The sequence below is a fragment of the Bombus pyrosoma genome, linkage group LG7 (assembly GCF_014825855.1).
Source record: "Bombus pyrosoma isolate SC7728 linkage group LG7, ASM1482585v1, whole genome shotgun sequence".
NCBI lineage: Eukaryota > Metazoa > Arthropoda > Insecta > Hymenoptera > Apidae > Bombus > Bombus pyrosoma.
This window is the reverse complement of record NC_057776.1, coordinates 12,576,307-12,590,337: the sequence shown is the minus strand read 5'-3', so window position 1 is coordinate 12,590,337 and position 14,031 is coordinate 12,576,307. Positions and strand designations below refer to the sequence as shown.

The 14,031-nt window shown below is 43.6% G+C and overlaps 1 protein-coding gene across 4 annotated transcripts in view; it reads left to right on the top strand.

The window, feature by feature from the left end:
• LOC122569842 overlaps positions 1-14,031 on the top strand; it is a 300,923-nt gene that overhangs the window by 160,866 nt on the left and 126,026 nt on the right. For all 4 annotated transcript variants that reach the window (XM_043731473.1, XM_043731472.1, XM_043731471.1 and 1 more), the window contains exons 4-5: positions 3,334-3,534; positions 3,961-4,936. In XM_043731473.1, the coding sequence (XP_043587408.1) occupies positions 3,334-3,534; positions 3,961-4,936 (1,177 nt within the window). The remainder of the gene's footprint in view (positions 1-3,333; positions 3,535-3,960; positions 4,937-14,031) is intronic.

Here is a 14,031-nt window from a genome sequence, read left to right as displayed (position 1 = left end):
CAGGTGTGTTGTGTAATACCTACACAAAATAATCAATGATGTACCAGATGTGTTACTTACATACTGCTTTATGCTATGATCTTCGATATAAACAGAAAACTATTCGAACTATCAGGGTTGGTTTTATGATAAGATCTCAACTTCGAATAGGTTAGGATAATTAGTTTTGTCGTACATCTATCCATTTTTTTCATTTTGATATAGAATACGTACAAGATAATTATCGTCGAAAGTCTCACAAAGTAGCATGTTCTCCTTTTCGTTTACCCTTACTACTTAAAATGCTCCTCACAATATCCTTGCGACTAGTATCTCGATAGAATGATCTAACAAAATGATCTAACGTTACGAATAACTTACACAAATCTTGGTCGAGTCCTTTCATACGATAGAATGAAGTATCCTGTTACAAATTCTGCCATACGTTTCATAGACGTACGTTCTCCTGCGCTTTTTTGACACAATTCGTAATATGAAGCGGATCTGCCAGATACCCTGGCCAATTTCTATCGCTCTACTATTCGATAGACACACAAAGGAACCGCGATACTTGGCACATGGCACGCTTTCGCGTTCTCGACTTAATTAAGCCGCATTCTCGATTGAATTACGCAACTTCTTTCCCTGCGATATGATCTATCTGTAATCACCGCGTGGGAAACAGTTTTTCGCGATCGATATCGATGGAATTCGACTGTCAACCGAGCGATTCGTGCAGATTTTTGTCCGTCTCTGCGACTTTATTATCGTAGTTATTTATGGCGGTGTCTTGGAAAAAGTGATCGATATCGATGCTAGGCGCGGCAGAGAACGCGATAGCGGATACAATGGACGTCGATGGAAATGTCCGATGTATCTATAATGGTTCGCGGTTTTACGGCGAATTAATGAGTGTAATGAATTCCTAAATGAGTTGGCCGATTCGAAGATAACGTCTCCGCTAGGTGTCGGGTTATTGATGGATACACGCGTTTATACGACTCGAGGTGGCGAGAATGGAATGGCTCTGCAGTCGGCTCAGGTTACTCCCGTCTTTTCAAACTGCAATCTGATTTTTCAACACGGCTTGGAATTCGTTGGGCAAGGTACCAGTCCATAGGCAAGGTACTTACTTGGTTGGCAGTGTTTTGATTTATGTGCTACACTTGAGAATACCGTGTTATTAACACTGGAAACACTGTACGGTAATATGCTTTAAAATGGTACTATTTATATGGTAATTGAAGTTCGATTCCAAGACAAATTTCATATGGCTGAAAATAAATAATTTGGTGAAAGTCAACGTTAGACTTTCTTAGAACGTCTACACGCTTTTAGTAATCGCGAAAAGAATAAGATATTTCTGGAAATAGGATTTTTCTGAAAGTCTGTACGTCGTCGCATGTGATTCTAGCGAGTGTGTCAAATTGCACGCAGGGTGGAAAAAGATCGCATAGTTTGATGGCGTGTTCGCGTCGTTTAATTTCCAGCTGTTGGTATGCGGGCAAGGTGTGAGCATTCTACCGGTCGCTTTTATTCGCGTGTCGCACCGTCTAATTGCTTACACGTTGGGTCGCGCATCGATGCGCGTGGGCGAAACACGAGGTTCTGGGAGTAGCGTTGCAACGCTGCCCTTTCACCGTTTCTGACGAAGAGAGTCTTCTGGTCGAGACAAGGATTCTACTCGTTCTTGGAATTTTTTCACTCGATTCTATCGGATTCTTACTATCTACTCTAACAACAAAATATATAGTAATTCACATAAAATCGCGAAGATATCATTGCAATATTTGTTGCGCAGAATTTCATGAATATCTTTCATATTTTTTCTCGTAATAGTCGGCTTGTAAAAGACTGTTTGTTATTGATACGAAAACAGGTAGAGCAGGTTTTATTAAGCAATTACAGCCGTGACGATGCCTATTACTGGAAAGTCCTTAAGAGCGAGTCTCAATAAGGAAATAACGAAACGCGCTTACGTGAATACTTGTTCTGTCTGACCTCGTTTTCAGCTTTACGAATGTTTCTGTGTCTCAATAACTCTGTTCTTAAGTAAGGAGCTCCACGAGATTACCTTGTACCTCGATGTATCCAAATTTTTCAAGTATTTAAATTATCAAGTGCGAGCTCGTGTTATGAAACGCTTTATATCTTAATCGAGTAAAAATTCAATCGCTGTCAGATTAAGTCTTTATCTGTCGCAAAAGTCATCATTTATATCGCGCAAAAAATCCAGAGTTTCGCCAAGATTCCTAAAATACTCGTTAGAGAGCAGCTGGTCTCAGCTATACCAGAATATCAAAATATAAAATCGTTATGTTTCACTTGTATAATTATCGCAGAAAATGGACATTACGTTTCATTCTGTTTCTCCAGTCCACAAATGCAATCGGAGTCCAACGAAACTCCATTTGTATTCTCCTCTGACAGAAACGGGTTAAACCGTGGGACAGGTATGACGCGACTAGCAGCGCACGTTTGCTCAATTTTGGGCATATCCGCGTTAATTGCCCTCTAATCACCGGTGATTAACGTTCCCTCTCGCGGAGGCTTGGCTTTGCAATTACCCTCCCTTTCTCGTATAACTTATTTAGAGGAATTTCATTAGCCACGAAGCTTCCGGCTTTTAATTAATCGTCCCGATTGTCCGGGGCCCTTTTCATCGCCCCTCTAACGCGACCACGGGACGATCCAATTGATGTGGGAAACCGAGGGGACCGAGAATCACTGTTTTGCGTGTTTGCGTGCATCGTAAACCAATATGGGCCTTCTCCCCCCTCGTGTGTTGAGGTAATTGGAACGCGTTTGTGGGTGTTTTATGCTTCCACAAATTATAGGGGAAATAAATATCGCTGCGGTAATTTATCGGAACTGTCGCGTGGGTTTGCCGAATAGTTTGTTTAAATATATCGAAAGTCGTAATTATTTTTCTACTCGAGTATTACTGCTTTCTTTTAAGTAAAATGGCTAGTAATGCCGAGATAAGCTTTAAATCCTTTTGCTACAGGTTAGGAGAAAATGTAGAAATGTATGTGCAGTATAATTTGTCGGTACGTACGAAGTACTTACTTTATTTATTTATTTATTTATTTATAGGCAAAAACTGTTCAACATAAATGAAATGTACGCGAAAGATAGAAAGGAAAAGTAAAAGAGAAGTAATCTAACATGAAATTTTGAGAATGAAAATATATTTTTCCTTATTGCTCCTTTCGATTCTGCTATTAATATTAAATATTAGTTTATCTCACGAAGTCTCCTCAGATTTCGTTCTATATTGTTATATCGTTTCATATAACCTTGAATAACCTTGAGTTGCGAATTAGCATAATAATAAGCATGATTCCGTTGCAGGGAAACGAGTCGGTGGTACCGGAAGGCTGGCCTCTGACGCTGGGCAGACGTGGCCTCGTCCTGCAGCTAGGAGAGCTCGAAGCCTCCGCACTACGTCTCGGGGAATGTTACCTCTGCATACGCAGCGCAGCTGCAGTTGCAACCACCTCGGGGAGCGGCGAAGTTGCCGCTGGTGAAACCGACGAGCGAAATACCGTCGAGGTGAGTCACGTTTCTCTGTCGTCTTTTTCATTCCTATCCGCCGCAAATTGCTCGCGTACTCGTATAATCTTACTAGATCTGTATATAAGATACGTTCCCCTCATAAAGTTATTTGTGCATAAAGTTTGTGTCCCCTTTGATACAGAGCAACGTGGAGCACGTATTCACGTGAAACATATCGTCGAAGAACAAATAGTTACGAAAATAATCTCATGAATGAATTAAAATGAAACGCCCAGTATAGTCAATAAACTAATCTACATTCGAATATAGTCTCCCCCCCCCCACTGACGTAGCTCAGCCTCCCTACAACTTTCACCAATCTATCCTACATATTTTTCCACTTCTCATTCGATTTTCACCATCACGCAACCGATCCTCTGTCGTATGTACGTCAAATGCATATATCAACCCTCTTCTACGCAGATCGCAGTAGTTTGGCGAACGACGTCGATGAGGGCTCCAGGGTTCCTCGGTTGGGACCGTGAGGAGAAGTTCATGGACTGGCGGGAGGTGTCTCGAAAGGGGCAGGGGAGCACCGGTGCGGCGAGCAGCAGCCTGGCTGGGCCGCAATCGTCGAGTACCGTGAAGAGCATGCGGCCCAGGCGACGTTCGCGCGAGGAAGTTCGCTCGAGGACGCGCGAGCAGGGTTACGCGTTCGAGCATCGCCGCGAGGAGACTCGATCGATAGATCGGCTCGAGTGCAAAAGTTCGAACGATAATCGCGACGTCGACTCCGAGGTGGACAGCGGTCACGCGGTCATGAAGTCCAGGTCGACGTCGAGCGTGGGCACATGGAAGGCGGAGCTGGAGGCCGCTGAATCGAACGGGATGTCGACGCGGGCCAGCTTGAACCACTCGTCTAGTCTTTCCAGCGACGAGAGTCGCGCTAAAGTGAAGAGATGCGCCAAGGTCGTCTCGTCGATGACCATGGAGAAGTGGAAGGAGACCGCCAGGTGCGAGACCAGGAGCAAAGCGCTGGCTCCCGATCACTTGAAGACCCCCCTGCGACTGGACCAGGCTGTCCTCGAGCAGAAGCAAGATGGAAATATCGCTGGAGACGTGGAAAACAGGCTGCAGAATCACCGAAACGTGGATGACGTTGGTGACGACGAGTTGCCCACGTTTATTGGAAATCTTCTGGTCTCCGTAGAGAGGAAGATTGAAAGGGTTTCGCTGGATGATTTAACGTTCCCATGCCCAGCGTGCAGGAATATAGACACGGATGATCCTTTACTGGGGTGTAGGTGCGCTGGAGATGATTGCAGCTGTGGAAACGGAGATGATACTTGCGATTGTTCGTCATTGATAAAGAGGAAGGAACAGTCGACGAGGAGCTTCGAGATCGCCGGGATTAAACATATCGACAGCGACGACGAGGAAGAAGTTCGGATGGGATTCGGTGAGTGAACGTTTTTCTATGTTGAGTTAAAAAGTAGAGAGAACGAATGTACACTTGGAAGTTATAGATAGACTCGAGTAAGTGTCTTCTAGGTTAAGCGTAACTAACGAGCTGCGATGGTATTTAATTAAGGGCACTGAAACGGTCGCTTAATTCAGTAATGAATCGCGAACAGGGTGGTCGTTTTATTACTGTTATGCGCACGATGATGTTGAAGTTGTGGCGTTATTTCGTTACATTTCGTTAGCAGCTGGTCTTTCTATTTCAATTGGCCCAATTTTATCTTGCAAAAAGAAATACAAAGAAGAAGAACGATAAATACTCGAAACATAAAGTAGATGATACGAATTACGATCTTAATATCCCATTCAATTTTGTGTGTACGAAACCTAAATTGCATATGTCACTCCACCTCTCCTTCTGCGCGTCAAAGTTTCCGCGCATATTTCCATCGACTTTATCGTCCTACGACGGTTCCCTAGCGTACAAAGTATCGGATTCGCGTTTCGCGAAAAGTTCACGGCGCCCACGAGTCGAGTATCGCGACAACTTTATACAGACCCGTTCTTATGATTTATCGAGGCCCTCGATGAACTTGAAATTCTGTCGGAAGCGGCGCGTGGGCGGCGTTCGGCTGTAAAGTGGCTACTTCACGTCACGCCGGCCATTGAAGAGCTTCCACATTGGCTCGATTCTCACTAGCAATTTACGAGAAAAAATCTGACGTCGAGAACGCGAGACGTTTCTCGATTGTCCTGCTCGAGAAAATCTTCGCTCGAGGTTTATCGTTTGGATTCCGAGCGAGCAATGGCGGATGAGCCAGCGTTTCTCTTTGGGCTCGAAGATAAACACGTATCAGCGATACGAAACGCGTCACGAGGCGTCGCGCTTGAGTTTCGAGAGCTCGCCTCTGATTACAGATTTTCTGATAGCACGAGCGACTACAAAATCTCGAAGTATGTTACGCGAAACAATCTCCACGTCGCACCGATTCCAGTCCTAACGAACGAGATTAATTTCCCTGCCTCGAGGAATGGACATTAGTTATTATGTATGGTTGCTCGTATCTTTCGATTCGATGTCGAGACTCGTGAGGTTTATTTAAAGCAATGACGCAAGAATAATACTTGAACTTGCATCTCGCTGTCAGGGAACGAATGTATATGCTTTTATTCTTGACACTTGTAACCTTTTGCGGTTCAAGTTGTCCTTTACGTTAGAATACTTGACATCGAATGAATGGTGAATCCTGGGCTATTATGCGCCGCTTCTAGGACAAGTTTCATTCGTACAATAATATTTCTGATCTCATCTACTTACGTATATCCTTCTTAGAAGAAGACCACAAGAGAAAATGTAATAAGTAATGTCCTTCGTCTTTTATAATCAAATATTTCTATAATTTAATATAGGACCGTGTATCGATTCAATGATCGATTTAATAATCCCAATAATCTTCAATAGGTAATTGAATTTAATCCGAACCAACTATCAATAGAGGATTATAACTTCGCTGCTACTACAACTCCTAAGCTCCTTCCACGTCTCATAAACTCCCATAAACCCAATCAACGATCCACAGAAACCCAACCTCACCAACAAAGGACGAGCATTCCATCGGACCATTCCATCGAACTTGCAAATTGTCAGCCAATCTTTCGTCGAGGAAATAAAAGGCGTTCCCGAATGAATCTTCTCGTGAAGTTTCATGACTCGGCCGATCTCTTTTCGCATGTCCTCCCACGCATTGCGTCTCGCGTCTTCCGGTGTCCTTTGGTACCGCCGCCGACAGGTTTGCAGAGCGCCGAATTCTGTGCGCCACCCACCAGTACCGTTTGCCATTAGCGGTGTGTTTGCGCCGCGCTAACGCTGACTTATGGTATTTGTCTCCTCTCGTGCAACGAGGTTACGTAACACGGCTGACTCGCGTAGGTGAACGGGAATCGAGCGAAGTTTCTACCTTTAATTCCTTCGCGCCGCAGCCCGGGACGATGAAAGGGATTCCTGGCATCGCTTGGATTCGGACGTAATTGTTCGCGAAGCATTTTAGTTGAAACGTTGTTTTATTGCGATTGATCAATAGTAGTCTTGTTGGTTAGGGTAGATCAGTCTTTAGGTAGTAAATGTGATTGCAATTTGGGTAATCTGTAATTTTTACTCCTAATTTGGGTATTGCGTATGATGAGATTTTGAAAAAGTTGATAAAATCAGTCGACTTTAGTAGTCTTGCGTTCGGTGAAACTTTAACGTCATCTCGATTGTTGTTCCTCTTTGAGTTCAAATACTTACAGTAGCGTGCTTTTCGAACGTCCGCGTGATACTAAATCGCGACGATAATCACCGGACGTTCTATCTACTCATGGCGGAGCTTTAAAGTTTCCGTTAATAACGTGCTAATTTCTCCAGCTTGTCTTTCCCACTAATGTCGCCTTTTAATCAGTCAGATTCAGGATCATGCACAATATGAATTACAAAAATGCATTTTCTTACAATTCACGTCACAGTATATCCAGAACACAATCCAAATGAGTGGCCAAAAATGGTCGCGCAGAGTGTCGAAGAGGAACGTCTTTTAAAGCCGGGACGTCACGACACGGAAACCGGTCCCGAGCCGTTCGAATGTCAGTCGCACTGTCATCGTGGAAGAAGCTGTGACGCGGTTTGTCCATCTAACGCCATAAGATTGGACATGACTTCGCGCTGGCCGTCGCGTTTCATTAGTGCGCGGCCCATTGTACGGCTTCTCTTGCATTCGCGATCGCCGCGGTTCACTCGTTCGCGCGCGATTCGTCCTCGCTTAAGGACGCAAATGTTCAAGAGCGAACAAACCGCCCACGATTCTCATCACGAAATCTCGAAACTTGCTGGTCTTCCGGTTACTGCAAGCTTAGGACCTTATCTTAGTCTCGTTTCAATGAAAATTCGGAGGTACATTGGCTCGCGAAAGTATTTGTACACACATGTATCGTATTTAATATAAAGTTAATAAACAGCATGAATATCCAGGTATTAAATATGAATATTAAGACTTATTGATATAATGGATAATGAATAATTGGCTAGTTAAGTACTTTTGTGATCTCTCCGGAATATACTTGTGCTACATATGTACTTTGTAATTTCTATTCTCAAAGTTGATCGAAACTTTAGATACAATGATATGTTCACAAAAGACTACAAAAGCATCGAAATGCTTTCCCGAGCTATTGTACACATTATACACGTACACAGCTGGCGGTTCGATCGAATTAAAGTGTTTCGATGTAGGAGGCCGTGTAGCGCGCACGGCCTGATTGAACGTTTGCCTCCACCGGCTGACTATACTTAGTAGCTCATTGATCGTCTCTATGGCGGTCCTCAATCATATCTGTTTAAGCGGGGAATCAAGCGGCTACCACAACGGAGGCTGTTCACCTCTGTCCGCCCGCTCTCTACGCGGTACATAATGGACCGTGTTAAACGCCACGATAAAATAGTGTCTGCGTTTCATGGTTCGCCGATCGAGTGCCGCTTTCGGCCGCGGACGCACCTTTCTTTCTTTCTCGAAACTCCTTTAGACGAAGAGGTTTCATTCCGTTTGCATGTTCGATCGGTAGATAATTTACTTGTTTCGACCATTGAAGCGATTGAACTTGATAATTGCTGCTTTCTCGTGGTAATCGTGCACATTAATGGGAGTTGGTATTATTCATCGATCGGTTGATAGCAGCCTGTGTTGTGCGATGGAGTTATAATTGCAGGTGTTTCTCGATATCTACGTTTACGTTAATTCTCTGATGTTACACCTGTATATTTACTGTAACTATGGAGATAGGTAAATGTAGCGTTCAATATTGCCACAGCAATTTTTCAATCTTCGACTCAGTCGTTTCTGTAAATTACCGTTAAAAAGAATTCTTACGTTTGAAAGAAATATGGAAGAATCGTTGTTAGTATCCTGTACACGTACAATACATACATACGTACATAAACACAAGTTTTCTATGGTAAGTGTTCAAATATCTTCGTGAGCCACTGTATGCATAGTAGCCGTCCACCATTCACAGAAGCTCTCGGGCTTCATGGTTGGCTAAACGGCACACGGCGTCGAGGTGGAGGACGTCGTTCCCCTTGTTCGGTTACTGGCAAACACAAGACAAGCGTTCCTTCCCCTTTCCATAGAGAAACGCAGCGACGATGACATAGCGATACAACGTCTTGCATTGGCAGCCTTATCTCTCCGCAGGACCAAACGATACATCGAGACAAGACTGCGTTCTATCGCGCAATTCCACGTCGATGAGCGATCGAATAGTGTCCGTAGTCACGTTACGATCATCGTTTTTTGTTTCTATGCTTGATGGAAAGCCACCTTTCGGTACGATGGGAAGAATAATGGCTCCAGCGGGAAACATCGCGGGTACAGGTAGTAAACACGCGGCATAGACACTGTGATTTCTTAATCGACGCTGCTGACGCAGGGGAAATCGATTGCGCAGTTCCTGGTGCAGTTCTTGTACGAAGAAACAAAAATGTTGTCCCCTGAAATAGAAGGGAGATTAAGGAGAAATAAAAATTCGAAAAACCTATGAATGTTACATAATTGGAAAATGCTATTACATTTTCCAGTACAGCATCCCAGGGTTAAATATAGTACTTAAATCTACATAACTATCCGACCACCTAACAATACGGTAGACTCACGTTACGCGACTCATACGTACAAAAAAATATTCTTGATTATCGGTACTGTCATCCTATAATATGCAAATATACGCATCCATCGTTCCACGCCCAATATCGACAAAAAACGAGGCGGATCAAGTATCATGTCCGGGGGAATTGCAATTCACACAAGCCTGTCTGTCCACTCAGGATTCATCCATCGTTGCGACTGTTTGAAAACGAGTCCTCGAAATGGCCAGTAACTCGATCGAACCAAAGGGTTTCTCTCCTAATTGGAGGAAGCTCGTAATGGTCTTCCGCCCCGTTGTTCTACGCGCGTATCGTCCTATGGGATTCGCGATCGCTGGCAAATAAACTCATAAAGTAATGGCCCGTGTAATTCGAGGGTATTTATTCGCTTGGCTGAGAGTCGGGGCTCGACAACGGTTTTCGCTCCAACGGGACGAATTTTGCGCTTATCTCGCGTTTCGATCGGTCATCGTAGGTTGGCCAACGGTCGCGAAACAAACCGTGGAACGACGTCGTTCTATAGAGATGCGCCTTTGTCCTTAATGCGCCCGGATACTTAATACGCCTGCACAGACCGAGCAAATAGCGTGCGGAATCAAGCCATCTAACTCAATTGTTGGAAGCGAGGGAATCAAAAGCCTGAATTAATCCAATTGTCTTGCTGATGGATAATTCAATTGCCTTAGGAAATGAAAAATCAATACAGGCTGCTGTCGATTACTCGCTACGCACTTTATGCGGTGCATTGTGAGCTCTAGCGTTTCTATTGGATTACACACTTCGTTTACGCGTGTGGAAGGAATGTACGGTAGCTTGTTATACGCTGTGCAGTTGAAATACAATTAGGGTGTACATTCGAGAAATTGCGTATAGTATAAAAACGCGGGAAAAAATTGAATTATTTATATTATTAGTATCGTAATATTTTGTCTTACTTCGTAAGAATCGTGTAGGGAACTAGTCTTTAAATACTTTTCATGTAATTCGCTTGTGGCTTTTTCTGGTTTGCAAATATTTTAACAATATTGTAGTAGATATCGTGCGGTAATTTAAAACGAATCAAAAGAAGAAAAAGCTCTTCGTCAAAATTCCTGCATCGAATTCCATTAACACACGTCGCGCTATTTTCTTCAAACACCCAACCTAGAATTCACGGTTCTGCAGCACGATTCATCATTGTGCTAACGGGTACTGTCATACCTAACCGTGTATCAGAATTTCTAGAGCAGTGTATCGTTCGACAGTCACGTTAACGTGCACTTCCTTGAACCTGACCGATTTATCCGTCGACAATCCTCGCCGATCGCCATTATCTGCCTTCGTTTCCCATTCGAAGTTACTGAAATCTGGCGCGACTGGATGCTGGCGGAAGTGGTTACGCTCACAAATGGAAACTGGAAATGATCTTTCAGAAGAAGGTACCGTGCTCTGGCTTCCAGGTTCTTGGCAGCTCACGCGTGACTCTACGTTCCTTGAATACCGAACGACCTGGCTACGTACGACGTGCCCGCGTAATTGCCGAATCGTTTCGCGTGCAAATTCTATTTGCGGGCTGAAATCGGCCGTAACGAAGCCTGCCGGCCCGGAATAAACGCTCGTGACGCGAATCGTCGGTCTCGCGTGCGGAGAACTTCGTGTTTCGCCACGACTGAGGTCACTGGTCTGTTAGAATGCGCCGTAACGTGACGTGGATGGATATTACATCGCCGATAGACCCGGATTATGGGGGGAAAAAAAAGGAGACGGTAGTTTGAGTTGAGTGGAGTGTAATGATATAGGGTACTGGGTGTTGATCGAATGCCCTGTGTTTGGTATTTCGTTTCTTCAATTTGCATCTGATATGTGGATGTTTCTTGTTGCACGGGTTCCTCCATCTCTGTCCTAGTGAATCTCTTTCTCTTTGAGCATTTAAATTTGTCTTCTTCTCGTGTTTCCTCGTGTTCCTTTATATGTCGGTACTAGGAACTTTTAGTGGACTTTGGTATCAAGTTTCATACTTTAAAAAATTTCTATATCATCGATCGAATACGTTGCTAAATACATGAATTGAGATTAATTATACGCATTCGATTACCATGCATTCTTCGCAGCCGACATGTAATTACGCTTTTAAATTTAAGCACTCATAAAATATGCAAATAGCTATTAAATATTAAAATAACGATTATCTTACATGACGTGTGCGAAATGCACGAAAGTAAAAATGTGTTGCATAACTCGATACTTTCTTAAATTGGTTGAGATATGGCTTATTACATTTTTCACTCGTGGCCTTCAGGTATCCGAGCTTCATTCATAACTTCCATAAAATATCTGTCAGCGCTATATTTCATTTGAAACTACACGTTATTAATATAAATATCAGAAACGTATCTAAACCCATATATTATGTTCTCGTTAAATGATTGCTACGCGTGGTTAAGGGGAACAAGTAGATCGGTGGGCAACGTGTTAAGTATCGGAACCGCATATCTCTGTAGACCTGCAGCCGAGAGAAGTCGTTCTTTAAAGGGAGCGAGGCCACGAAGAGGAATATGAATCGCGAATGGAAGCGTTTAAATTGCAAACGATGCGATGGGCCGTAAAGAGAGCAGATCCAATCAACCTTCGGTTACGAGTCAATCGTAGCGATCATCTTATGCTAATGAGCGCAGTTTCGTAGAAACGTACGCGCGCCAGTCAATTTCGCGTATACTTAACAACTTACCACGTTGACGATTGAAATTCGTTCACTAAACTGCGATACGTTAACCTATATTCTCAGTTTTCTTCCGTCTATCAGGAATAGAAACTTGAGAAGGAAATCGACGTAACGAGGGCGAAATTGCTCAGGATTTCACATGTTTAACCATTCGTTTGCGTAGCTTTCTGGTTTATTTTACGACGAAGCAATTGAATTAATTGAAAGGAAACAATTTCACGTTTAAAGTATACCTTGTTAAATAGTTTCGTTGTTTTATAGCGCATTGAGTACTCAAAAGTGTAAAATAGCAGCCGATACGACAGTTGGTGAAAAATGTGCAAATAGTTTGTACGCATTACCTATAAGACTACATTGTAAATAAGATAACGAAATAAAACTGGCACGGTAGTATCGATAGTGGACGTAATGCTCGAGAGCAACAATTTCTGCTCTAGTTGTGGAAAACGTCCACTTTACCGACGTTCACTTTGCCAACGTACCCAGATTTTTCATCGTCGTCGTTAGGCTCTCTCTCGCGCGCATTTGCACGAAACAAGTTATTTGCGGTAATGTTATATCGGGAAAGCAGCGCGGCTTAAGTGGCCGTTTCTCGCCGCCACGTTTCGCGTTTAATCGACGCAAATTATTCCGCGGCACGGCCGGCCCGTAAAGCGGCGCGGCGGAATCTCAAAAATCTCCTTCGCAAATATTCACCGTGGTCGAACGCGTTGCGTGCTGTTCTCTTTGGGAAAACCATCGGTTAGTTTCATTTCAATCGTCGCTGTCTTTTTCAGGAAATTTTCTATGATATATTGCCTTCTTGTTCATCCGATGAAAGTTACCCACCGTAGCCTTAGAGTTCAGAGAAACTGCTGTACTTACGGTACATCAATTTTGTTTATTTTCACGTTATATGTCTACGATGTTCATGACACAAAAAACACTTCAACGATCCGAAAAAATCAAATTCGATTTTAAATTAATTTTGCGATTCTAATTGAAACATTCCGAGCGTTCGTTCGCCGCTTGTAAAACTGTAAATTCCGAACGAGAGAAAAAGGGAACTGGATGGCTACAATCCGAAATTAACGCAACCTTTCAATCGATCCGCTCTTTCAGCCGATCCATTGTCGTCGAATCAAGGCGTACGAAATTGCGGACCGAACCCGTTCACCGCGAACAACAGTCACGCGTGATTAATACGTAACGACTACAAATGACTGCAACGAAACGGGACGCACCTCGGATCGACGGGTTGAAGAACGACACCCGTGAAAAACCGGTTCCAGGTTTGATGCATTAACGTGCATTAACCTAAATTCGACTGGTGGCCACGGCACGCGGAACGAAGTCGTTTCGTTCCTCCGACCAATCTTGGCCCTGATTGACCCGACGCTGAGGCGAACCGGTAGCTCGACGGACAAAGTGCCGTGAAATGAAGCGATTAGGTCCACCTGATCGTTACGCTCCGTCTGTAAAAACCAAAGAATCCCCGTCGTTGCCGGACCTCTTTCGTCCTCGTTGTCAACGTATTTCCCTGTGAACACGTTCACTGTTATTTCCAACGCTTGCTACATGTTTATGGGACAGCGGTAAAAAGTATGGTTACAATTAGAGCGAAGAATCAATTCTGTACGACTTGTTGGTGAAGTCGTAGCAAGATTCGACCACGCTGTTGTTAAAGGTTAAATGGAACTTTGATTATTCGATAGAAATTTTAATTGATGTTCGATTAGTT